The sequence below is a fragment of the Notechis scutatus genome, chromosome 6 (genome assembly GCF_049901735.1).
Source record: "Notechis scutatus isolate UNSWTSFEM ecotype Mainland chromosome 6, rNotScu1.2, whole genome shotgun sequence".
In the NCBI taxonomy this organism is placed as follows: domain Eukaryota; kingdom Metazoa; phylum Chordata; class Lepidosauria; order Squamata; family Elapidae; genus Notechis; species Notechis scutatus.
The window spans coordinates 30,802,775-30,830,606 of record NC_142014.1 but is presented as its reverse complement, the minus strand read 5'-3'; the positions used below and the strand labels follow the sequence as shown (position 1 = coordinate 30,830,606).

At 38.6% G+C, this 27,832-nt stretch overlaps 1 protein-coding gene across 6 annotated transcripts in view; it reads left to right on the top strand.

The window, feature by feature from the left end:
- CACNA2D1 (calcium voltage-gated channel auxiliary subunit alpha2delta 1) overlaps positions 1–27,832 on the top strand; it is a 318,569-nt gene that overhangs the window by 254,717 nt on the left and 36,020 nt on the right. For 4 of the 6 annotated variants that reach the window (XM_087967844.1, XM_087967842.1, XM_087967843.1 and 1 more), the window contains exons 12-22: positions 869–979; positions 6,336–6,414; positions 7,234–7,283; positions 7,714–7,803; positions 10,746–10,814; positions 12,234–12,308; positions 14,047–14,121; positions 17,189–17,239; positions 20,410–20,481; positions 22,123–22,194; positions 25,018–25,079. In XM_087967844.1, coding sequence (XP_087823970.1) covers positions 869–979; positions 6,336–6,414; positions 7,234–7,283; positions 7,714–7,803; positions 10,746–10,814; positions 12,234–12,308; positions 14,047–14,121; positions 17,189–17,239; positions 20,410–20,481; positions 22,123–22,194; positions 25,018–25,079 — 806 coding nt within the window. The remainder of the gene's footprint in view (positions 1–868; positions 980–6,335; positions 6,415–7,233; positions 7,284–7,713; positions 7,804–10,745; positions 10,815–12,233; positions 12,309–14,046; positions 14,122–17,188; positions 17,240–20,409; positions 20,482–22,122; positions 22,195–25,017; positions 25,080–27,832) is intronic. The other 2 variants (XM_087967845.1, XM_087967841.1) reach the window with 1 other exon arrangement.

Below are 27,832 nucleotides of genomic sequence, written 5' to 3'. Positions count from 1 at the left end.
TGCCAAGGTTTGAAGTTTCCTGGATTCCTTGAATGCTTTCTGGTAATAATTGCCTTGCTCCTTTACTTCCTGGACTCCTCGACTTGCCCTGCTGGATTTCTTGCTTTGCAGCCATTGTGATCATAGCATTATGCTAGACTACTTGCAGTTAGAGGTTGATGGAGGTGTGTGTGAGAGAGAAAGAGAGAGATCACTTTGCTCTGGGACTTGCCAGAAATGTGGGAACATTTGGGGCAATTTGGAGCAATAAAGGGGCAATTTGAACTGTCAGCTACCTCTGTGCCATGCCCTGGGTCATCACCAGGGGTGGGATTCTACTGGCTGAGACCAGTTCTATAGAACCAGTTGTTATGATTCTGTGCAGTTCGGAGAACCGGCAAATTGTGCCCCTGGCTGGCCCCTCCACTCCCCACCCAGTCAGTCCTTATTGCGCATGTGCGACATCGCTGACTGCGTTCTCCCCCACCCAGTCACTCCTTAAGGTATTTCTTTTTTTTTTCTTCCCAATGATCAGCTGTTCCAATGATCAGCTGTGCTGGAATCCCCCTCACTGTCTTACTGCTTCGGCCAGGAGGCTTCCCTGTGGCCCAGGTGCCAAAAAAATGGGGAGGGGGGTTGGTGCAAAAAAAGAGAAGAAGCCACACCCACCCAGTCACATGGTCATGCCCACCTAGCCACATCCGTATAACCGGTTGTTAAAAAAACTTGAATCCCACCCCTGGTCATCACAGTATGTGATGAATATTTGCATGTTTAACAGGGTGTCCCTTTAAATAGCGGTCTCTATATACAGTGAGGAAACATGGAAAAAGATAGAAGCGTATTTCTGAAAAAACGTCTCATATGACTACATTGTCCTCTATTCCAGGACAGTCAGAGTGTCTTCAGAGCTAACTGCAACAAAATTATAATGTTGTTTACTGATGGAGGGGAAGAAAAGGCTCAGGAGATATTCGAGAAGTACAATAAAGACAAGAAGGTAAGATCCTCCGGTAAATTTTTTTTTGGATATTTACATTTTAAAAAATTATTTGCAATTTTAAAAAAAATCAAGAAGGCGTTGCAAATATGTAACATGCATGAACTTAGGTCAGTGCATAAGAAATAGGAACGAACAGTGGAATTTTAAACAAAGAGCTTTGGTCTATTTTAAAATAATATTTTATTCATTTTCACATTCACATTTTTAGGCAATCATAAAAAAAGAAATGTGACAATTTAAGGAGATAACAGAAACTATGTCACAGCTGGGGTAGCACCAGGTTGACCATCTGGGCTCAGAAGCTAAGCAGGATCTGGTCTGATTAGTATTTGGATGGGAGACTTTCTGGAAATGCCAAAGCTGTAGGCTACATTGCAAAGTTGAAAAACATTCTGGAAGAAGGGCTGAAGTCAACTTTCAATTATTGCCAAGAAAAGCAGATGAATGTGTCTATGTGTCACCCAGATTTGAAATTCCAAGATCTCTTGACTTTCAGAGATTTTGTCATAGAGCACAATCACACACTTTTGAGTTCTCTGTCCAAACAATGTCAAATTCACTCTAACTGTGTCTTCCCTCAACGCCATCTTCACTACCCCATCTTTCCAAGTGTTGTTAATATGGTGGCAAGACTTCCAGCCTAATGGAATTGAGTGTTGTTCAACTTTCATTTCATGGCTTGTTGATAGGAGTTGAGAAGAGAGGACACAATGCCTCCTCTCAGCTTTCGTGTATTTTGGAAGAACGCTTGATGAAGGGTCTTCAAAGTCAACTTCATGAAATTAGCTATTTTCTAGTTTTTGCTGAAGTCTTCCCTTCCCCTCTTCTTGGACAGTTGAGTTGGGACAGCAGGACTGGAGCAAACGGTGGTAGTGCCATGACTGTTCTACAGTTGGGAACCCAATAACTATCTGCACTCAATAACTATCTTTGGTAGCATGGGAGATAATATAGTGACATCTTCGTCTGGGGTAGCACATGGTGGTTGGGACCAATCAGAATAAAGCTGGAAGGACCTTGGAGGTCTTCTAGCTCAAGCTGGAGACCCTATACCATTTCAGACAAGTAGCTGTCCAGTCTTTTCTTAAAAACCTCCAGTGATGAAGCATCTACAACTTCTGAAGGCAAGCAGTTCCATTGACTAATTGTTCTCAACTGTCATTGAGAACATTTCTCCTCATTTCCAGGTTGCTTCTCTCCTTGATTAGTTTCCATCTGTTGTTTCCTGTCCTGCCCTCAGGTGCTTTGGACTCCCTATTCTTTGTGGCAACCCCTCAAATACTGGATATACTGCTATCATGTCCCTCCCTAGTCCTTCTTTTCTCTAGACTAGCCAAACCCAATTCCTACAACCGTTCTTCATACCATTTCTCCAACAATACAGCCTCCCCCAATAGGAAGCCCCAGCATGTTTTATAGGCATGAAATGAAATTAAGCCCCTCCCCCCAAATTAAGGCCTATATTAAAACATGCTAAATGGGGGGGGAAATGGCGGGGGGCTTGCTGTTAGGAAGTACTTTTGTTGCATACCTGGATATGGTGCTGCCTGCATTGCCCTGATACAAAGTGCCCCACCAACGCCGAGGTCAACATCCAAGACATCACCACCCACCCTAAGATGCAAAGGGGGAATTAAGTCACCCCAAAAAGACGACCTAGCCGTTTTTCGGGCTCAAAAAAAATAAGACTCGCCTTATTATATGAGAAACACGGTATGTTTTTGTCTCCAGGCCTTTAATCCTTTTAGTTGCTCTTCTTTGCACTTTTCCCAAAATCTCAAAGAAGACCAACTAAAACAATTAAAGGCCTGGAAATGAAAAAAAAAAAAAAACATCAGAGGAATAGCTGCAGAAATTGCAAATTGGGTATGGCTAATCGAAGAGAAAGCAAGGACTAAGGGTGACAGGATAGCAATGTTCCAGTATTTGAGGGTCTCCCAGTTGCTTTCACCCCTTCTGCCGGACAACTGAAATACTAATTTTTTTGGGGGGTACTCAAATTACCACTGCTGTTTAGAGCAAGCTGGAAGTAGTAGTGGGATTCAATTTTTTTTACTACCAGTTCTGTGGGCGTGGCTTGGTGGGCGTGGCAGGGAAGAATACTGTAAAATCTTCAATCAGAAGTGGTATTTGCCGGTTCTCCCAACTACTCAACATTTCTGCTACCAGTTCTTCAGAACTGGTCAGAACCTGCTGAAGACCACCTCTGGTTGGAAGTCCTTGATTCAGATAGTCTCTGACATGTACCGGCCAGAGATGGGAATTCTAGCCAGATCCTAGATCGTTGATTGATAAGAAGACTAACCAGCTTAAAGAATGTCAGGCAAGCTCTTCCTTGTAATTAAATTTAAGACTTCAGCTAAGTGGTCTGTCACTTTCCAGAAAGGTCTTTGCGGGAATGCATCATTACGGGCACCAACTTCTTGTTCGCGCATTCATTTATCTAATCCATGGTCTGTGCGTAGAATGTCCTAGCATCTGGCAAACGACACGGGCTGATTAAAATCCTGCTTTTATAAAGCTCCGTTATGTGAAATAGACCTGAATTGGTAATAACTTGGCTGTCTGGAAGACTGTTCAATTCCACCGATGATATGTTGGGTTTTTGTGGGAGGTTTTTTTTTTTTTTTCCAAACATTTGGTGGGAGTCAATTTTGTATTTAAGCTGATTTGACCCCGAGGGAAATCGAAGACAGTTATTAAGGCAGAGATGGATCGCATTATGAAATGAGGTGCGATGTGCCTTTTTGTTCTATTTTTCAAAAGGTGGTGTGGGCTTTTGTACCAAGAAAATAGATATTGAGAAACTGCTCATTTGAGTAGAGCAATCAATATAGTGCAGCGATGTGCACCTTTACCTTTAGGAATATTGTAACTCCCAGTGCTTATTTTGAAGAATTCATTGGTTGGAAAATTAAAATGCACACGCACAAAGACAGATTTGAGCCGCAGTGGCACAGTGGTTAGAGTGCAGTACTGCAGGCTACTTCTGCTGACTGCCAGCTGCCTGCAGTTTGGCAGTTTGAATCTCACCAGGCTCAAGGTTGACTCAGCCTTCCGTCCTTCTGAGGTGGGTAAAATGAGAACCCAGATTGTTGGGGGCAAGATGCTGACTTTATAAACCGCTTAGAGAGGGCTATAAAGCACGGCGAAGTGGTATAGAAGTCTAAATGCTATTGCTCTTGCTATTTCTGCCATGGTGGTGCAGTGATTAGAATGCAGTATTGCAGGCAAACTCTGCCAACTGCCAGTAGTTCGATCCTGATCGGCTCAAGGTTGACTCAGCCTTCCATCCTTCTGAGGTCAGTAAAATGAGGACCCAGTTTGTTGGGGGCCATATACTGATTCTGTAAACCACTTAGAGAGGGATGCAAAGCACTTTGAAGTGGTATATAAGTCTAAATGCTATTGTTCTTTCAGAAAAAGAGGCTTCAAACAATTCACAGAGTTCCCCCTCCACATAGGAATCTTGTTTCCATTGTGAGATTCTGTCTTCTAAACCCTTATTTCTTGATATTAAACCTGGTTTATGAAGTTCCATGTGAACGGACCAGTGTTAGAGGCTTAACAATGTGCTGTGACACCATTTGTATGGCAGATTCACCATTCATGTTCAACCCAGCCCACGTAAGATGGCTTTTCAGATCTGGACATGAATATCTGACTGTTTGAACTAGAGATAAATTTAAAAACTCTTTCAGGCTAAAGTTTTGGTCAAACTTCTCTGTCGATCCTAGGTCTCTGGTTGCCGTTTTGCCAAGTTGGAAAGCATCAAACCAACCTTCCCTTGAGTTGTCTTCTCAGTACCACCCAACTTGGCATTCCAGAACTTTTACTGATTAATTATTGGCTTAAATTAAGTTTCTTCCCAGTGGGCTTCACCCCTCTTACTTTGATTGACATTTTTCAGTCTAATTGGCACTGGAATGTTGAATCCAAATTAGCTGCTCTCGTATTCTCTTTGAATGCCTTATTACCTGGGAGGCTTTAAAAAGTGAAACTGTCTTTTTTTAGACAAGGAACTTTACATGGTGAGCTTCAACAGGATCTAGGCAAATTGCTTGATAGCATTTACCCAAAACAAACTTAATTTAGATAACCAAAAGCAATCATCGTACAACTGATATAGTTTGAAGGCTAAATGAGGCTCGTCTTCTATTTTTTAAAAGAAACTAGAAACTTTTGGTCACTCAACAACAGCTCTTTCACTAGATGGCAGGCATTGTTTAATGATGCTGCAGTATCAACCCATCCTTTTGTTCCTCATGGCAAAGTTTTTTTTTCTTTTTTCTTTAAATATAATTTTATTCAATTTTCAAAGATTAAAAACATAAAATAAAACTGTATACATTGTTATCAACATCAAGTCATCTTTTACATTTCCTTACATTTTTCTATATATAATTTCTTATTCCATTACCATTGCATAATTCTTTCCTTACTCTTGCTACAAATTAATATATTTCATCTTACATTTCAATCATCTCAATAACACATATACATATTTACATACCTTCTCATTCTTTACCTAATTGCCATTTTAATTTCTTTATATTCTTAAACCATTCATACCAGGCATCCCAGGCTCTATAATATGAATCTTCCTTATCTTTTAGTTTCAATGTTAGCCTGCCCATCTCTATACAGTCTATTATTTTCTTTATAACCATACTCTCTGGTGGTACTCTTTCCTGCTTCCAAAATTGTGCGTAAGAGATCCTTGCAACTGTTAAAATATGTAACATAATGTATTTGTCTTTTTTATTACAATTTTGTGTTATTATGCCTAATAAAAATAGTTCTGATTTGGATTCAGTTTTCTGATTTATATTTTTTTCTAACCACTGTTGAATTTCTTCACTTCTGGGCAGGTCTACCACATATGAAAATAAGTGCCTTTTTCTTTCTTGCACTTCCAACAGCTTGGGCTAAATTGAACATTTTTGCTAACCTAGCAGGGGGTAGGTGCCACCTGTAGAACATTTTATACAGGTGTTCCCTGTATGCTGCAGATATAGTTAATTTGTAATTTAGTCCCCAGATTTTTTCCCAATGTTCCAAATCTATATTGTGGCCAACATTTTTCACCCATACCACCATCGTTTCTTTGACCACCTCCTGTTCCATTTTGAAATCTAGTAGAAAATTATATATTCTGATGCTGAAATATCAACCCATCCTTTTATTTCTTGTGGCAAAGTTTTTTTCTTTTTTCATTTCCTATTAACACTCATGAATACGTTCAAAAGTTTATTAGCATTGCTAATAATAAAGTCCAACCGTATTATACTCACAGCAGCATTTTTAGCTGATGTTTATAGAACACACACATACACATATATTTCTGTTTTAGGTCCGTGTGTTTACATTTTCTGTTGGTCAACATAATTATGACAAAGGACCCATACAGTGGATGGCCTGTGAAAACAAAGGTATTGTGAGTTTATATGCATGAATAAATACTTTACAACAAGCCACCATTTATATTTATTTATGATGACATTGCTGCTTCGTGGACTCTGATTCTTTTAAGCTTGTAAAGGAGATTATTTGCAGTTCACAGTTGAAATGTAAAAAGAAAGGAAACTCCGCTCCCTCCTAGTATTGATGAGGTTACCTAGTTGGGTAATGAAATGTCTGCAAGAAAAGAAGCAAGCCCAGACAGCACGAAGTTAAAACAACATTTTACCCTTAAGAACAATAGAATATTTATAAAGCAGGTAGCAAAATATGGAAAACCCATATTTTCTCTTATGGATAAAATCAGATTTATGTCCTTGTAGCTTTCTTTATTTACTATTTATGAACCTCATGTAGTCTTGTTAGGTCTATATCCTTTCCCTTGCTAAATTTGAATATAAACATAAGCTTAATGCTTGCATGATCAAAGGTATATTTTTACACATTTTACTCGTGTAAAGAAGCTCACTTATAATTTATTGTAAATGACTGTCAATTTATTGGGAGATCTTTTGAACAGAGAAATCATGGCACGCAACTTGGATATTTGTGTGGCCACTACAGAAGAATAATAATTAACCATAGTCATTAGGAAAGACAAAAAAGTATAGGGAAAAAAATCATCAGGAAATTTACATCAGCAATCTTTACATGTATATGGCTTCCAAATTTGAATTTCATAATTTCTTCTGCTGTCGACTCCATGTTCATAGTCATAATATTTCTAGTGGATTGTCTGGAAATCCTATTTCATTAAAACTCCAATTTCTGCATTACATTTTCTATTTTAGGTTACTATTATGAAATTCCTTCCATTGGGGCCATAAGAATAAACACACAGGTATGTTTGCATTTTTGCAGCAATTTATTGATTGGGAATGCTAATTCTAAAGTGGAAGAAATTAAAATTCATCCATATAAAAATAGCTAGTAAAAACAACTCCGCAGAAATCATGGTAGGTAGCTTGGATATTTGTATGACCGATCTATCTCCACTTCTCTCATCTTATAAATATCGGTAAGTGTTGTTAGGTGCCAATTAAATGGAGGGGGGGAACATTGTGTAAAAATGTAGAAGAAGAAAATAATTAACAATTGTCGATCAGAAAGGGGAAAAAGTCTGGATGGCAGGTGCGACAGAACCTGGAGACAGCAAAATTGAAGAGAAAGAAACAGAGAAAAATCACAAAATACTTAGACCCTAAATACTTAGACCCATAACAATGATATGCCTCACACCCAATCTTTGCTTTTTTATTAAAAAAAAACAGGAATACTTGGATGTTTTGGGGAGACCGATGGTAATGGCCGAGCAAAAAGCCAAACAAGTCCAATGGACAAACGTTTATTTGGATGCTCTGGTACGTGCAGCGTATGTATTTGGACAAAAATACTCAGAAATGAAATGATTTGTTGCATTAAAATGTTGCATTAAAATGTTACTCCTGTTGTCGTGGTTCAAAGGAATCTCTTTAGCCAAGAGAGAGAGAGAGAGAGGAGAGAGGATAGATAGATAGATAGATAGATAGATAGATAGATAGATAGATAGATAGATAGATAGACAGATGACAGAGATAGTTAGATATATATATATAGAGAGAGAATCTTGCCAAAATATACTTTTTTCTTCTTCTTGTGCTCCACAGTAAAAAAAAATAATGGAAGAATTTGCTTTCAGAACAACAGAGTTGGAAGGCACCTTGGAGGTTTTCTAATCCAGACCCCACCCCAGGCAGGAGATCCTATACCATCTCAGAAATGGTTGTCCAGTCTCTTCTTAAATGCCTCCAGTGATGGAGCACCCACAACTTCTGGTGGCAAGCTGTTCCACTGGTTAATTGTTCTAACTGTTAGGAAATTTCTCCTTAGTTCTAGGTTGCTTCTCTCCTTGATTCATTTCCATTGCTTTTGTTTGAATGACTCTGCTGAACAGCTTGGCCAACCTAGATGAAAGCTTTGGCTCTAGAATAGAACAGAACAGAACAGAATAGTATATGGAATAGAATAGAACAGAACAAAACAAAACAGAACAGAACAGAACAGAACAGAACAGAACAGAATAGAATAGAATAGAATAGAATAAAATTCTTTTATTGGCCAAGTGTGGTTGGACACACAAGGAATTTGTCTTGGTGCAAATGCTCTCAGGGTACATAAAAGAAAAGGTACATTCGTCAAGAATCAAGAATCATAAGATACAACACTTAATAATAGTCATAGGGTACAATAAGCAATCAAATCATACCAGGAAACAGTCAATATAAATAGTAAGGATCCAAGTTACAGTCATACAGTGACAAGTGGGAGGGGATGGGCAATAAGGAGTGATGAGAAGATTAATAGTAATAGTAGTGCAGTCTTTGTAAATAGTTGTACAGTGTTGAGGGAAATATTTGTTTAGCAGAGTGATGGCATTTGGGGAAAAACTCCCCTTGTATCTAGTTGTTCTGGTGTGCAGTGCTCTATAGCATCATTTTGAGGGTAGGAGTTGAAACAGTTTATGTCCAGGATGTGAGGGGCCTGTAGATATTTTCACAGCCCTCTTTTTGACTTGTGCAGTGTACACGATGGAAGGCAGATTGGTAGTAATTGTTTTTTCTGCAGTCCTAATTACTCTCTGAAGTCTGTGTCTGTCCTGTTGGGTTGCAGAACCAAACTAGACATATTAAATTGGTGTAATTGTTTTCCCCATCCAATGCCCCAACTGATTTGCAGCCAAGCATTGTTTGTTTAGCTTTGCTGAAAGGCAAAACGACCTAACATTTTGCTGGTTGTTTAGTTAGTGAAGCGTGTCAACTACACAACCGTGCAGGAAATGACACTGATTTACAACACAGGTTGCAAGAATCGCAACAGCAGCTATCGAAACCTTTGGCACTGAAAGGTGATAACATTTGAAAGGCACATTTAAACCCGACAGCGATTATTGTAATCTAGGATTGCTGCCCGGCCGGCTGAATTTCCACCTTTTCCTGTTGGCTTTACAATATAATATCTCTTTAATTTTTTTTTCAATGTGCTCCGTCCATTCCGAGCCAATCTTATCGAAGAGGTCAGTCTTTTGCATCATTATAGTTCCTATGTTCAAAGTTCAATGACCACATTCTTGCTTAGTAATGGAGGCCTTACTGGAAATGTCATGGATAAAGTTCATATCTTCCAACACATCCTGTTCTTAAATGTCAGTAAGGAGAGAAGCAAAAATTACACCAAAACCATTCCATCTTCATAATCATTTCCCCCTCCCCCATGAGTTCCAAAGAAAAGGAATATTTATTTAATCCTCGGCACTGAAAAGCAGATTAAATTATATAAATAAGTTGAACAACATGTTCTACAGATGACCTAGTGTTGAGGATTTACTTTAGGGCTGAAGACAAATGTCTGTTTTTTCTCAGAGGTAATGGCACACTTTTCTATCCCCTGGGCCATTAAAATAAAGTTTTCTAATTAGAAAGACCAGGGGTCTTCAAACTTGACAGCTTTAATACTTGTAGAGTTCAACTCCCAGAATTCCTTCTCCAATCATGTTAGCTCAGGAATTCTGGGAGTTGAAGTTGAAGTCCAGAAGTCTTAAACTTGCCAAGTTTGAAGATCCTTGAGATAGATAGATAGATAGATAGATAGATAGATAGATAGATAGATAGATAGATAGATACACAGAGATAGCTGATGAGAGAGAGAGAGAGAGAGAGAGGTTGATAGATACACAGAGATAGATTTTAGAGAGATATATATATATATATATATATATATATATATATATATATATATATATATATATATATACATATATATTTTGTGTGTGTGTGTGTGTGTGTGTGTGTGTTTTCTGAGAGAGAGAGAGAGAGAGAGAGAGAGAGAGAGAAGATAGATACATAGAGATAGCTGATATAGATAGGTAGGTTGGTAGATAAAGCTGATTGATTAATTAATAGACAGACCGGCAGGTAGGCAGGCAGGCTGGCAGACAGACAGGCAGGCAGGCAGGCAGACTGACTGACTGACTGGCTCATTTTTCTGGAGACCACAGAGTGTGGTGTGGTGTGGTGTGGTCCAACCCTCCAAGATGGCAGGTGTAGCATACAGAGGGCCAGGCCTTCTTTATGATGCCCCATTCGTTCCCCTACAGCTCGTGGAGACTGCTGTTTGTTTTCTTCATAAAAAAAAATGTTCCACATTATTTCACATGTTATTCACAAATGACATTTTGAGAACTGCGGTTTTGAATTGTGACTTCCCTGTTTTCTTGGTTACTTTTTGTTTTCACTATAAAACAATTCTCTCTCCGATTGATTTCTAGGAACTTGGGTTGGTCATTTCGGGAACCTTGCCAGTGTTTAACTTTACCAAAGATCAAAACAACGTTCAGGTAAGCCCCTCACACAATCCTGGGGTGACATAAAGCTTCCACATCAAGCAGTTAAGTAGTCTAATGACTTGAAATGGAAACCAGTTCATCCTCCCTGCAATGAGCTTGCAATACTACAAGCACTGGGGAAATCAGGAGATTTGGGCAGTTCAAATGAGACTGATTGCAAGCTTGAGTTCTCTACAAAAATCTGGTCAACTAACAGACAAGGGAAAAGAGTGGGAGATACGAAAGACATTCAAGGTGGGTTGGAGTTAGTTCTCTTGTGGGTACGCAGGGCTCATGACTGATGACCGTTTGATCCCTCCCTCGGATTCAACTTGATCATCTCCTATAGCAGGGCTGTCAAACTCCGAGCCCACAGGCTGGATGCATCATGTGCTGGCCATGTGCACACCCGGTTTAACAAAAGGGGGGGAAAGTCTCGATATGGCATGTGATGCTGCCATGAGGACTTGAGTTTGATGCCCTTGTACTACAATATCTCTGTGCAGAAATAAGTCCACAAAGATACATGAGATTTAACTTTTAAGAGACCACAGCTTGTATATTTTTCAACCCAAATGGACTGGGAACAAGTTTTACAACATTTGATTTGGAAATCATCTAAGTAGATTTGTATCTGGAGTTGGTTTGCTGTGGATCATCAGGAAATAACTTCCAGGTTTTGTTTGTTTATCTTGGTGTGGGTGTGAGAGAGAGAATGTGTTGGCAACGCCATTCAGATTGTTCTGATATTCTGAGTATCTTGGATTAATTATAGGCTACTCCTCTGGAGATTGGGAGAATGCCACAACTGACTGAGACAAAAAAAATAAGAGATGCCTGGATATACAGATGGTTTCTCTTTCTTTCCTTCTTTCCTTCCTTCCTTCCTTCCTTCCTTCCTTCCTTCCTTCCTTCCTTCCTTCCTTCCTTTCTTCCTTCCTTCCTTCCTTTTTTCTTTCTTTCTTTCTTCCTTCCTTTCTTTTCTTTCTTTCCTTCCTTCCTTCCTTCTTTTTTCTTTCTCTCCTCCTCTCTTCCCATCACTCTTTCTTTCTTTCTTTCTTTCTTTCTTTCTTTCTTTCTTTCTTTCTTTCTTTCTTTCTTTCTTTCTTTCTTTCTTTCTTTCTTTCTTTCTTTCTTTCTTTCTTTCTTTCTTTCTTTCTTTCTTTCTTTCTTGTCGGGAGATGCATACATGGGGTACACACACTATCAAAGTAAACACCAGGCTTTAACAAGACTTCAAATGGTGTTAATTCCTTGGCATGTAAAATGTATACACCACTGGAGGAGGAATCATCTCATCAACATCTGGAACATGCCAGTTTCTTCTTAATTATCTTTCACCTCCTCCAAACAGAAATTTGGCTTTATTCATTCAACTTAACATTGAATCATCTGAAAATAAATCTGTTTTTTGTTTGTTTTGTTGGCCAGAACCAGCTGATCCTTGGCGTAATGGGAGTTGATGTGTCCTTAGAAGAAATTAAAAAAGTCACCCCTCGCTTTACTGTAAGTTTCCATTCTTGTCTTTTTGCTGTTTCTGCAGTAGGTTGGATCGTCTTCAAGTTTCTCTTCCAGTCTATCTCGTTCCACTTGACTTCCTGGAAGTCAAGGGAGGGAAAAAATGATTTCCCCTTTCCCCTATTTTTGACTTCTTTCTTTAAGCAGTAAACGCAAGAGCTACCCATGTTCTAGTCCCTTGTAGATGACTTGGAGGTGATGGCTCTATGCCACGGCTTTCAAAAGCCGAGGACACAAAAGGAGCTATTAACCTGATTGTCCTCTCTGCTTCCTTTGTAGCCGATGCTTTTGAACATTATATCAACCCATAAACAATCTCCTCTTTTGGACCGAGTGGCCTTCCCTTTACATAACACGTCATGTTTATATCAATGGGGGAATCACTGTTTTTTGTTTTTTGTTTTCATAGGAATCAGGTTGGAACAAAATGAAACAGCTTAATTTCCAGGATTATTTCATCATCGGGTTGTTGTTTTTTCTGGAGCTATAATGAATGATATTAAAATGTGCTGAAATATTTTGCAGCCAGCATTTTTTTAATTCCTCGTTGAACCATCTCCAGATAGGCTGAAGATAATAGATCTTGTCATTTGCAAAAAGTTGCATCAATTCAATTCACGTTAGCGTTGAAGAGAAGTTTCAATTCCATAGTCAGTATGGGCAGTCCTCAACATACGACCATGGGGGGCGGGGCAATGTTTCTGTGACAAAGCGAGAACAGTGGTTCAGTGAATTTTGCCTCATTTTTACAACTTTTTTGTGATGACCCAGGGTGGGATACAAAATAAACACAATCACAAAAAACAGGTGAAGCCCCTTTTATTCCTTCACTTTACTTCCAAGCTCCAAATATTCTTGACTGGAGACAAAAAACTTGCACACGAGCAGTTACCAGAAGGAGGAAATGCTGTTTAAATTATAAAGAGTAAAAGACAACACAAACCAGGCAAGATAAGGGCTGGAAGACGTCCACAGATATCAGAACACACAGTAGTAAGGACGCCAAACTCAGAGAGATACAATAAACTAGAGATATTTTCACGCTTTGTTTCCAGCACTCGCCCATACGTATGTCCATCCTCTTATTCAGTTGCTGCAGCCCATGAAGAGGATCAAGGCCCTCTCCTCCCCAGTAGACCACGTCTCTCCCTTATCTTCTCCCTGCATGCCCTAGGATGGAGAAGGGATGGGCCTGGGTCCTCCTCTGACTGCCCAGCTGGCCTCTGCCCTTCTCCAGCCTCCTCCACAACATCCAGAGCCACACTTCCACTCCCTGTTGGCTGTTCCTCCTCCCCTTCAGAGTCAGGGGCATGGCACTTTTCTTGCCATAGCTGTTAAATGAAACACTGTAGTTATTTAAGTTAGCAACATGGTTGTTAAGTGAATCTGGCTTCCCTGTTGACTTTGCTCAGCAGAAGGTTGCAATTGACAAACCAAATAAAATAAAAATAAATAAAATAAATAAAAGGGGATCATGTAGCTCCAGGACATTGCAACTGTCATAAATGTGGGTCAGTTGCCAAGGATCTGAATTTGGATCGCATGAATCTGGGGGATGCTGCAATGGTTGTATGTGTGAAAAATGGTCATAAGTCTCTTTTTCTAGTGCCGTTTTAGCCTGGAATGGTCACTAAGCAAAAAACTGTTGTAAGTGGAGAACTACCTGCATGGTTACAATGTCCAGCTTTTCTGAAATGCAATTATTACATTTCTTTTCCTTTAACAGCTGTGTCCCAACGGTTATTATTTTGCCATCGATCCCAATGGCTATGTGCTGCTTCACCCAAATCTTCAACCAAAGGTATGGGATATCTTCTGGTTGCCATTTATTTCAATTTTCCATTGTTTTGCAAAAGGCATTTGGAAAGATCGTTAATTCCCCGAAGATTTTCAGTTTTCCCTGGTAACTTTGGTGCATGTTCAGAAGGTCTTTTGCTTTTATTTTATACTCTAAAGCTCCAAGGCCCATCTTCCTGTTGGCTAAAATGGACCAAAGCGGAAGGTAAAAACCCTACTAAGAACTTCCATGCTCGAAGTAGCTGAAATCACAATAGGACATTGCTTTGATTTCAAGATCTAAAGAAAGACTGTTTTGAATTTCTTCAGTTTGTTGTCCAGTTTCTTTGGTTTATGGCCCAATACCTTATTTTTCTTAAATTCTTATTTGTGTACATGCTGAAACTGAATCTTGAAATGTGTATGTCCATTTGCTTGTCCAAAAACTGAACATAGTTTTTGACACATCCTCTTTTGCTCTTCGAGTTTAACACACATAGAGTTGTTATGTAGACCAGCTTACATCCTTAGTAAACTCTAACTGTGCCTTATTTATATTTACACATACACACAGGCTCTGCTTTTTACATTTTTAAAAAATGTGTTTGAGGAGTTTTTAAACTCAAAACATGTACAATACAATGAGCTTTTTATTTATAGCTTTGTGCATAGCTTTTATTCCCCTAACAACAAATTATCACTGTTCCTGAAACCTCGACAAGCCTTTTGAAACATGACCTATTTTTTCCCCCTGCCTAAAAATTCACAGCAAGACACAGTTCTGCAACTGGTTTGTTTGACTTACAAGCAAATTATATCAACTTCTATTTATTTTATTTATTTATTTTTTTAAAAAAACTCATTCGATTTAATAGTACTTACATCCAAATCATTGTGGTAATTTTGCGGTCCTTTTTCTCCTGAAACTATTATTAGAATATAAAACCCTTAACTCTAAAAGTTCTGGGGGGAAAAAAATTCTTTTATTCAACTGAATGATCTGGTTTGTGGGTTGGGCTATTAAAGTATAGTTATGTAGTATTGAAATATGGCTACAATTACTTGAGCTGGTATAGTAGACCGTGTTGTAAAACAGACATCCTTTTGCTTAGATGTTTATTATTTATTTAATTGGATGTCTTAAATTTGATTTCATCATGCAGGACAGGAGACTCCTGTCCACAATCAGCTCGGATCTTTTAAAACAGGGAATTATTTGTAAAATAAGTTCTTGTGGAGGACCAGCGAGACTTTCAAAATAAGGTTGGAAGTGGCCCATGGCTTCACCAACAGAATTGGGGTGGTGAAATGTAACACCCCTGTGGTTGTGTAGGTTTCAATGGCACCTTCACTTGTAGCAAAGAAAGCAGTGGAAATGCTTGCAGGGAAAGAAACGATGCGTAGATGCCAAGCAGAACCAATGTTTACAAATTACTATGAAACTGAAGGAAAGTATTATTTGGTAACCCAGCGAGTGATTCCTGCTAGTTGGTAATTCAGTAGGGAAATAACCTGATCCCAGCTCCTCTCTTTCTCTTGAGTAGCCAGTCATTTTAATGTTGAAAATTGGGATTCGGTTCTGAGTTGCTGGATCGAAGAGGCTGGTTGTGCGCAAAGAGAGGAAGCGCACAATCACACTTGCAAGTCTCCATCTTGTTAGGGTTGTAGGTGTCAGGGTTCCAAGTAATGAATCCATACAGTGGTGGGATTCAAATTGTTTTACCACTGGTTTGGTGGACATGGCTTGGTGGGCGTGCTTTGCCTAACGCCTGCACATAGCTCTCCCCATACCAGCTGAGACCTACAGCGCCAATCAGCTGAGAGGATAAAAAAGAGAAAAGCGCAGGGGCGGGTGGAAGGGCCGATCCTCCACTTCTCTCTTCTTTTTCCTCTCAGCTGATTGTTTTTTTTCCCTATTCTCAGCTGATCATCAGAAGCTTTTTTTTTTTACTACCGGTTCGGCTGAACCAGTCTGAACCGGTAGCATACCACCACTGAATCCATAGCAACCAAAACTCCAAGGCATGTAGATTCCTCAAATAATACTTTTATTGGAATTATCATATTGGCACATATCTGGTGAAAACCAACTCTAAAGATCCCTGCGTTTTTCACCTCATTGAAAGCAAAAGTTTATCTTTCTCAAAACAATCAGTGACATGGTCCAATCCTGACGCTGTCTGGTTGTTTGGTGACATCACTCCACCTTCCTCCAACCAGGTGTGAGAATGTCCTTGGTTCCCAAGAGAAAGTATTTTGTTTTGGCTACAAAATCCCAGCTCTCTAAAAAAATCTGCCTCCCTATTCCTCAGCTTGAGTATGACAACACTGAAGCTTCCAAGATGGCTTCGGTTAGGTCAACTTCAGCATTGATAGTAGGTGTGTTGTAATGATTGTTCTTCACATCCTAGTTGAGGTACTTAGCTTCCAGTCCACCACACATAAAGCTATGGGTTACAGGGACAAGGGTTTATCACAAGGAGTTGTCTCCCTCCACAGTCTATTAGTGAAGCACCTCACCTAAGTTAATGTGATCTGTGCCATTTTTAAATCATCTATCTGTCCTCGTTGCTCAGATAGCAAAATATTCTCTCTCTATTGAGTACCTTCAGTTGGAATCAAAGATGTCATGTCGAAGTTTGGTCTCAGAGATCTAGGACAACTCAACAACTCATTGTGGGACACGAGTTACACTAAAATAGAAGAAACAGTAGAATAGAATCATTCAAGAAAGGATGCCGAAGGAGGGACAAAATGAAATGTAAATGACAAAAATTAAAATCTTTTTTGAATTCTTTTAAATAATTCAACTGAATGGTTGAATTGTTCCCTCAGTGAGTTGTTCCGTGCCGAGCTGGCCATGGCAAGTTGTCCGATGGTGAGCTAGCTGTGGTGAGGTGGCCGTGGCAAGTTAACCATGGCGAATTGGCTGTGGCAGGTTGATGATGGCAAATTGGTAATGGCAAGTTGTCCCATTCTGGATCTGATTGCCAAATTGCTCAGAATTTTAGATTAGAAGAATGAGGGTTGTTAGTAGAAATTGACTGCCATGTGGAAACGCCGTATGAATAGATGCTGTTCTGTTGCTTTAGCACATTGGTGTGGGCATCCCCAAAGTTAAACAGAGGAGACCCCATGTCCAGGTAACTACAAATGGAAGTGACTAATGGTGTGGTCGAAGCTGTTTTAGCTGCCTGGGAGAAATCTAAAATAGGCTGTTCAACCAGCAGTTTTTCTCTAACGCATGAAGCTCGCAAAATTAAGTATCAATGCCTCTAGGAGATGTTCCTTCAAGTGAGAGCTTTTGTCTGTTCAGTTGAATTCGTGCTTTATCCTTTGAAGAGAAGACTCAAAATGCAGCAGATTAATTATTGTGAAGTTGATATAACACTTGAGGAAGTATGCAAGGTTTTACGTTTGAAACTGACCACTGATAGAATTCTAAAGTAGATACTACAAGACTTTCAAATGCATCCTTGTGACTTTTTTTGACCATGTCTGCAGCTGTGATGACCCGGGGCGTGGCACAAAGGCAACATAGTCAGATAAGCAATAAGAGTCCCTTTATTATCTCCACCTTTGCCCCCAATGTCCAGGTTACCTTCTGACTGGAGAAAAACTCTCACAGGAACAGCCTTTAACTGCAGAAAATTAAATCCAAAACATGGTCAACACAAACTGTAACTTAAAGTCCAAACAAGCCAAACTGAAGTAATTAGTTTGGCAGGGCAGGAGCAAGAATTTCAGACTTGAAGGCACAGCAAAACTCACATAGTTGGGAAGATGCCAGGAGCACAGATAAGTCATGACAACACAGGATAAAGTCACGTTTGCTTCCAGCAGCTGCTGCACGCAGCCTGCCTTTCTTATTAACTGTTTTCCCAGATGTGGCTAATGAAGGGAATCAGGGCCCTTTCCTCCCCCGTAAGCCACGCAAGCCACGTTGCTCCCTTTTCCATTCCTCCCTGTGTGTCCTAGGATGAAGAGAGGGTGGGCCTGGGTCTTCCTCTGAACTCTCTCTCCCTTGTTCTACCTCTGTCCTACTCTGCCCAGCCGGACTTTGCCCTTCCCCAGCTTCCTCCACAGCCAATGGAGCCACACTCCCACCCCCTGTCAGCTGTCCAGCTTCCTCCTCGGATTCAGAATCTGACAGGGGCATGACAGCAGCCGACTGAAATCTGTGAGGCTTAATTAAGTATTGACTAACTTAAACCCCATTAATTTCAGCAGAACTACTCTTCTAAGCATGGTTAGCTGTTGAAATCTGTATTGCGACTGCCTTATAATTTTCTCTGGGGATTTTGTCTTATACAAATGGTCCTTGACTTATGACCACAAATGAGCCCCAAACATCTGTTTGTTAAGTGAGACATTTGTTAATGTGGATTTTATCCCATTGTACGATCTTTCTTGCCTCGGTCGTTAAGTGAAACTGCAATTGATAAGTGAGTAATCCGAGGATGAAGTGAATCTGGCTTCCCCATTGATTTCACTTATCAGCAGGTGATCACATCATTTTTGGGATGGTCATAAATATGAACCAGTTCCAAACATCTGAATTTTGATCACATGGTGGTCTGGAAAGGTCGTAACTGTGAAAAATGGTCATAAGTCACCTTTTTTCAGTGCCACTGTAAAATGGAACAGTCACTAAACAAACTAATGTAAGTCAAGGATTATCTGTATACATAACACCTGCCTTGTTTCTGATATCTGCATGTATGTCAACATTTTATTATTTATTGCTTGCATTTGGGGAATGCTTGACACGAAAGGTTATGATCTGCAAATGTTACATTGCCGATTTTTAAAAACATGTCATTGCTATCCCCCCCCACCCCCCCGCCACAGTTCTGTTGATCTGAGTTGATTCATTTCACTGCCAAATTTAATAGTCCCTTGTTTCGATGAGTACAATTTTAGCAACTGTAATGTCACAGCAGGATGTACAAGTAATCTGCATTGATTAAAATTTCTCTACTTCATTCAGTTTAAATATTCTCATATCTAAGATATGATATATCTCATATAACAACTTAAATGCTTTCTGTAAAAAGTATCAACCAACTGAAGACAAGATCAATCTAATAAAATAGATTATATATTTGGTTCCTGAAGAATATCAGTAGCTTTTTTCCACCCCAGCATGCTGGGGTTGTAGTGAAACTACATGCAGATGAATCTTTTTAATAAAGATGTTCAGAATTGAACCAATTTTTAACCTACAAAGTTCCTTTTCTTTAACTGAAGAAAAACATTTCTATTCTTTTTTTAATTCTTCCTTTTTGTCCATCCTGACCCCCTTTTATTTCAAAATTGAGTTTGTTTCCACCTTTGCATAATGAGGTCTTTGATTTCTGATACTCCTGTTTGGAAATGAGATATCATCATTATTATTTTCTTCTAATATATATGTGTTATCACTATGAAGTTATGTCTGTTTCTTTGCTTGTATTTTCTGGATGTAAAATGTTTTGAATTTTATTTAGAGCAAGAAAGGAGTCTCCAGATATTTCCTCATCATGAAACCAAGCAAATTAATTCCTGTTTTCCCAGTTGTCTCCCTCTTTTAGAATAAATTAATGATGCTTTTTAACTGAGCCTATTTCATAGTGTGTATGTGGACATATAGTTTCCTTGGTTGGTGGAAGTGATGCCTCCATTGGGATTTTAGGATTTTTTTTTATTTAAGTATTTAACCTGATTTAAAGCCCTGAAATTCTTTGACAATCTTTCTTTGAAACAGTAAGCAGTCTGACTCTGCTTAGCTTCTGAACCCAGAGAAGTTTTCCCATATATTATCAACCCTGAAATTCATTTTCTCTTTTCTTTCTCCTTCCTTCCTTCCTTCCTTCCTTCCTTCCTTCCTTCCTTCCTTCCTTCCTTCCTTCCTTCCTTCCTTCCTTCCTTCCTTCCTTCCTTTCTGGCTTTCTGGCGTTTTTTGCTCTATCTATCTATCTATCTATCTATCTATCTATCTATCTATCTATCTATCTATCTCTTTCTTTCTTTCTTTCTCTCTTTCTTTCTTTCTTTCTTTCTTTCTTTCTTTCTTTTATCCATTCACCCATCCATTCATTCATTTGCTATATCAATCTTCTATATCTTCTACAGAGATCTTTCTTTGTAGTAATTCCAGCTTAAATCTAAAGAGTAATTATAATTGTACTAGTTCTACAGAAAGGTAAGTAGGTACAGAAGTAGGTACAGTAAATAGGTACAGTTCTACAGAAAGGTTAGTTGGATGAGTGCTGTTAGTTTTAGATTCTTATCAGAATATGTTTATTATATGCTGCTTTGAAATCTTCTTCAGAATCCGAAATCTCAGGAACCCGTGACTCTGGATTTTCTGGATGCAGAGTTGGAGAATGACATTAAAGTTGAGGTACGTTGGAGTCATCATTTGAGATTTTCCATGATGACAATACAAGTTAGTTCTGAAGCAAATACAAAGGTCGGCAGCCATCTTAGGCATTTGGGGCTCGATTTTTTTTATAGCATCTAATTTTTCTTTTGTGCCTCTTGATGGCCCAGTATTCTTAAGACCGCATTCTTCAGAAGAAATTTGTAAGAATATTTTGTCATGAAGGAATTAGGCAAATGTCCTAATTGTCTTCCAGGTTTCAACATAAAATTTAGGGGGAGGGAGAAGTTTCAAAAATTAAGATGGAGGGCACGACACTGTGACCAACATTTTGTCTTTTTAGATACAAGTGACAGTAACACATGAACTAAAGGTTAGACTTTGAATATGAGCCAATCTACCATCTTGAAGTTTTTGACTCTCCTTCCCCTGGACACCTCTGATAGGCAACATTAATAAGATTGTTATCCAGTCAGCTTTCATGATCTAACAAGCAATCATTCTTTACCATAACTCATACAAAGAGTTGGATTTTTATTGTTTTGCCTCCTGGAGTTTTATCTGTTTGGCTATATTAGCATATCACTATAGTGTAAATGTTTTTTTTTAACCCAATACAGGGACAAATAAGGGGTACAAAATCATAAAAACATATATAAAGAATGTAACAACAAAGCTTTAAACCTGATGGGGAATGACGGATTTTAGGGTCTTTCTTAAGAATTTTCAAGAATTTAGATAAATCAAAGGTAACAGAGGAAGGAACGGTACTTCAGCTAAGATTTCAAACAGTTCCTGTAATATCTGCAAAAGACATTAGATATTGATTAAATCTGTGGTTCAATTAATTGGTTGGGAAGAAGAGAAAATAGAATCAGAAATACATGAACTATAGAATAAATTCCCTATTTGCATAGAAAAAACTACTGAGAAATGTTTAACTTCACTTTGTAAGAAGAAAAACAACTACAGATAAAAGATATTGTGGACTTAATGCATGGCAAATTTTCCTATTTAATGTAGATTGAACTATGACTAAAATATATATAATAATTACTTGTTGTCCCTGAAAATTAATGACAACATTCAATGGTTCTTTGATTATCACGTTTGATTAAAGTTTATGAAAACATTTCTTCTTGTAATATTTAGAACATGGTCAGAAGGAACAATGCTTAGAATAGCACTAGCAGTAGCCCTTAGACTTATATACCCCTTCACAAGGCTTTACAGCCCTCTCTAAGTGATTTACAAAGTCAGCTACTTGACCCCCAACAATCTGGGTCCCCATTTTACCTACCTCAGAAGGATGGAAGGCTGAGTCAACCTTGAGCCGGTTAGGATCGAACTCCTGGCAGTGAGCAGTGAATTAGCCTGCAATACTGCATTCTCACCACTGTACTACCAGGGCTTAGAATAGCAATAGCACTTAGACTTACATACCTCTTTATAGTACCTTACAGCCCTCTCTAAGCAGTTTACAGAGTCAGCCTCTTGCCCCCAACAATTTGGATCTTCATTTTAGTGATCTTAGAAAAATGGAAGGCTGAGTTAACCTTCAAGCCAGTCAGGATCGAACTGCTAGCTGTAGACAGTGAGTTAGCCTGAAATACCGCATCATAAATAAGTATGAAGTGACTTCTTAATTTTCTTAACCTGTAGATTCGGAAAAAGATGATTGACGGTGAAAGTGGTGACAGGACCTTTCAAACACTGGTCAAATCTCAAGATGAGGTGAGAATACAAAGATTTGCTTTCTGAGAAAAAGAAATAAGTTGGCTAAATGGACGTAAAACAAAAATGGCAGAAAGTTAAGGCTCTAATAGTCACAAGTCCAGAGCTAGAAAACTAGAAAGTGGATCATGGCAGGTGCTCATAGGGAACAAAAATACAAGATTCCTCTTCCTTCCAAGCCTATCCTTTTAACTATTACACAAATATATGTAGTCCTTGACTTACGACAATTCATTTAATGACTGTTCAAAGTTACAACGGTACTGAAAAAGGTGATTCATGGCCATTTTTCACATGACATCCCCATGGTCACATAATCAAAATTCATGTGCTTGACAACTGACTCATATTTATGATGATTGCAGTGTCCCAGGGGGGTCATGTGATCCCATTTTGCGACCTTCTGACAAGCAAATCCACATTCATTTAACAATGGTGATACTAACTTAACAGCTGCAGTGATTCACTTAATGGCAGTGGCAAGAAAGGTGGTTTAATGGGGCAAAATTCACTTAACAACTGTCTTGCTTAGTAACAGAAATTTGGGGCTCAATTATGATTGTAAGTCAAGGACTGCCTGTATATGTATGTTTGACTAGTTCCCATCTCTTGGGGAAGTGGGAAATCTTCACACTAACGTTTGTGAAGTTGCAAGAAGAAAATAAAATATTTGTCAGGTTTCCCAGTGATGAAAACCATTTAAAAAGAAAAGAGCAAAGTCCATCTTTCAAAACAATTTCTTTTATTTAGGAAAGCATCAAATTGGCAATGTCTGTTGTAATTCCAGATCTGACACAACTTCACAATTACACCACACAATATTGGAAGTTAGAAACAGCCCTCAAAAGTCACATTCTCCAATAGAAGTAAATCAACGTTGCCTGGTGTCATCACCTCCAGGTCTCAGCAGGGTCAGCTTTTGTTTCCACAGGAAGAAGAACCACCTAGCCTAAACAACTCTCTCTATTTCCACTCCTCCCAAGCCTGAAACCCTTCCCTCCATAACCAGCAAAGAGAAAGAAAGAAAGAAAGAAAAGGAATATATAATAAGGCTAAATAAAATGGCTACACATATGTCAATTTCAGGCTTGACAATATTATTGAGTGATTCCCTCCCATCCCACTTAAAGCATATACGTATATATCAAATCAAATAATTTTGATTGCAAACTTTGTTCAGGATGTTCACAGCTAAGTGAATACCAAAAGCTACTTTGGGGAATTCCAAAAAGTCAGAATCTGTTCATGCCTCAACTGTTTACGGATAGAATTAAGACACCTATTATAATTTTTCTGAATATTATTAGGAAGCCCACAATGCAGCTGCTGAACAATTCTTAGCTTTTCTAGAAATCATTGTTTCTGGTTATAATGCTACTATATGCTACCGGGAGCCAGGAGTTGTTGTGATAAATGATGAAAACCGAATAACTCCATTCTTTTGGGATATATTAACTCTGATTAAATCTCCACCAAGCGTCAGGAGACCTTCCAAAATTCTCTATTGTATTGCCTGCTCCATTCATCCCATTCTGTAATTAAACAAGCTGAAATGTTCAGATTAATGTTTGCAACGCCGGGATCAAGCTTGCATTCATCCTTCAAAGGATGTGAGTCGTAATGATCCTTTTTTTTTTTTTGGTAAGTTTTATTTGAGTTTTCACAAAAGAAAAGAAAGTCGAATGATCCTAAAAGAGGAATGAACAACACCAGGTCAATTTTGCCTCCCTGATCTTTGAAATTGCATCCAGGATTGTTGGTCCCAAATGGCTAGAAATAATATTGACTGGAAATTGATTAAAGCAATGCAATAGTTCAGATCGAATCTTTTCACAGAACTGCAGACAGAAGCATCCTTCGTGTTGTGTTATTATTATTTTTAATGATAAATGCAGCATCACAATGGAAGCTCCATCCTCCTTGGACTTGATTGCCTGCCCCTGTCACCTTTGGTTGCAGCTAATTCATTAATGAAAGTGGAAGGAAGTTACAGAAAGAGCAAACTACTTTAGGGGTTGGTGAGCTGTATTCCAGATGCTGTCATGCACCAGGGAAATTAGGAGATTCAGGTAGTTTAAATGAGCATAAAGATTTACTGCAAGCTTAAGCTCTCTGCAAGAATTTGGCCAACTAACACTCAAGGGAAATGAGCGGGAGATAAGAAAGGCATTCAAGGTGGGCTGGACTTAACTTTCTTGTGGGCATGCAGAGACTTGTGACTTATGACACATTTGACCTCTCCCTTGGGCTCAGCTTAGTCATCTCTTACATCTGCTTTCAATAACATAGATCTCATTAGCTTCAATCACATTAATGTTCCTAAATATCTTTTATTTGAATTATTATTCATTGGAGTCCATCTTAGCTGAAGAAGATTGTCCAAACGCAGCAACAAATTGAACAAATAAAACAATCAGATTTTTCTACTTTTATTAAAACACTTTTCAAAATAGAAATCTGCACATTAGCTTCTGAACGAATTATGGGTTTTGTCCTAATGGGCTGAGATATAATGATCCTTGGTTCACTTTTCAGCAAAGCTTGATTCTTGAATCGTATGGCATGCTTAAGCTTTCCTGGGATTCTTGATAAAATGTTGAAATTCATTTCTATGCAATAACTACAGTATTCAGCCAGTAGATGGCAGTGTTTACAAGTTTGGATCTATGCTCTTTTGTTCTAAGTAGAGTTTCTTGTTTCCTGTTACAGTCAAATGGTTGAGCAGTAAAGCACATGGTGATTGTTCTCTTTGTGTGATCTGTGGTGTTATATATAAACAAAATTTCTAACATAAAATGATTTTTCTGGCCGATTCTTTTGCAGCGTTATATTGATAAAGGCAACAGAACGTACACATGGACTGCTGTGAATGGCACAGATTACAGGTAATCAATTAGGAATATTTTTTTTCAAAACAAAAAGGTTAAAATGCCATTGTTCCTGACATTTCAATAGTAAAAGCATCCTATGATATCTGTTGGATGGCTAGCTTGCTCTGCAACCTTCTGAAAAACAGGATGAAAATCAAGGTAGAATCTTTTTCCTCTTATTCCTTTGTAACCAGTTTGTCTTTGGAAAAGTTTGTGTGGAAAATGATTTAGGCTGCCTGGTGCAAATATCTGTGAATATTTAATCTTTCCCTAAGGATTTTGGATAATTCTTCTCTAAGTTCCTCTTTAGTCCTCATCTTTCTTTTCCCCTAACCTTTTCAAAAGGTAGAAAGGTAGGAGAATTTTCCCTGATCTTAGAGATAAATTGATTCTAGGGGCACCAAAGATGCTATCCCAAGCATCTATAGCAGCCTTTAACTGATTTTTTTCATTACTCATGCAAACACTTATTAATTACCATCTATTAATTAATCCTTGGTTGTAAAAACAGAGGCATAGAATCAAAATCATGTGAAATATTAGTACTGCTTTATAAAGCCTTAGTAAGGCCACACCTGGAATACTACATCCAGTTTTGGTCACCATATAACAAATAAGATATAGCCCTTTTAGGCATATATCAACCATGGGAAGTTAGGCTGAAAATTGCAATAAATAGAAGGCCTTTTCTGCACTGGAGTTGAAATTCCAGATGTTCAAAGGGTTCCCCCAATTATTTTTCCATGCTTTCGGTACCAAATTAGGAATAAGTCATGTGCTGTAAACAAAAACCTGGTGCTAAAAAAGGAGGTGGTACAAGCCACCTTTCATGCATCATGGAAGTTGATTTGAATTCTGCACATTTGGCAGAAAGTTGATGGTCCTTGTAGTCCCAATTATACAATTCTTTCTGGCCTTGACAACATAAGCCACCCAGAGCTGTTTAGCTATGAGATGGACAGGGAAATAAATTTCATAAATAAATCAGTAAGATAAACATTCCTGTAGCCAGAAAACTATCCAGGTCATTTACGGTTTTGCAAAATTCCATTATTCTTGCAATGATAGAGGGTAGGTGCCACATCTCAATGCATTTAAATGGAGATCCTTCCTCATCAACACTTCTGGTGATGGATTGTCCTGCAGCAATTGAAAGAATGAATTCATGGAGTGGCAATTTCTCTCCAAAGTTAATGCTGACATTTGCTCATTAGCCACCATTGTTTTTCCGTTTCCTCGCTCTGAACTGTAAACAGCAATTTCTCCTGACTTATTACTCTCCCTCTCTCAATGCTGCTTTGCATATGTAATATTTCTGCCCAATATTTCTGAAAGATCTTTTGAATTTGGAAAACAATAGCTGTGAAATCTCCTGGGAGCCTCAAGGCAATAGGCTTATTTATACACACAATTATAGTTTTCAATTAGTTCCATTTTTTTTCCCTAGCAGGAACTGGGAATGGGAAGGAAAATCTCCCTGATTTCCCTTGGCAAATATTAGTGAAAAGATGTCACACGAGATAATTAATAATTCTTCTTCGAGCAGATTAAGTGACAGCCATAATGGTAATGACAAGAGTTATAGCTCAAGAGTCTACAATTTCTTCTTAATGCTAATTTCAGCAGTTATCTCAGGAAATATTAAACAATAAGCATCCCATAGTAATAAAATGGTGATGAAGCCCAAGAGGATGTAAAATATTCATGATTTAAACATGATTTTGACAACAGTCTATAATCTCTGAGGCTATTTTCGATCTTTCACTGCCTTGTTTAGATATACAAATTAGTTATGTTTTAATTACGTCTTGAAGCCATGCCACCCAATTCAAAAGTCCTTGCATTTTTTTTCACTTCGTGAACTATTATTATTTAGCATACGATGAGAACACGACAGAAGAGAAATAAACATATATACACAATCTATATAATTATAAGTCAAACTTCTGTGGGGGTATGGCAATGGTCTTACATCTGGATGTTCAATTAAACTATGCAGCAATCACTTGTGTTGCTTCGTGCAGAAATTCTAAGGAATCAGTGAACGCACATTGTGAGCAATTGTACAAAATATAACAATAGCAATAGCCCCTAGACTTATATACCACTTCACAGTGCTCTCTAAGAGGTTTACAGAGTCAGCCTATTGCCCCCAACAATCTGGGTCCTCATTTTACCAACCTCAGAAGGATGGAAGGCTGAGTCAACCTTGAGCCAGTCAGGATCAAACTGCTGGCAGTTGGCAGAATTTGCCTGTAATACTGCATTCTAACCACTGCGACACCACAATTCTTAGCAATAGCAATAGCATTTAGACTTATTTACTTCCTAGTAATACTTTATAGCACTCGCTGAGCATTTACAATGTCAGCATAGTGTCCTCAACAATCTGGGTCCTCATTTTACTGACCTCAGAAGGACAGAAGGCTAAGTCGACCTTGAGCTGGTCAGGATCGAACTCCTGACAGTGGGCAGTGAGTTAGCCTGCAATACTGCATTGTGACCACTGCACCAGTGTGTTTAATAGTTTGCATATCCGCCCTACAATTGCAACAAGGGGAATCTGATACGGGGCAGAGGCACTTCTTCCAGTATCACATTTTGTGATACTGGAAGAAGCATGAATAAAACTGAATAAAAAACAGCATTAAATAAAGAAGAAGTGAAAGCGATAAATGGAATCGAGGAAGGAATTGACTGAATAAAAACAGTGTTAGATAAGGGAGTAGTTTTCACTGTTGATACTCTGGAAAGGAATGGACCAAATA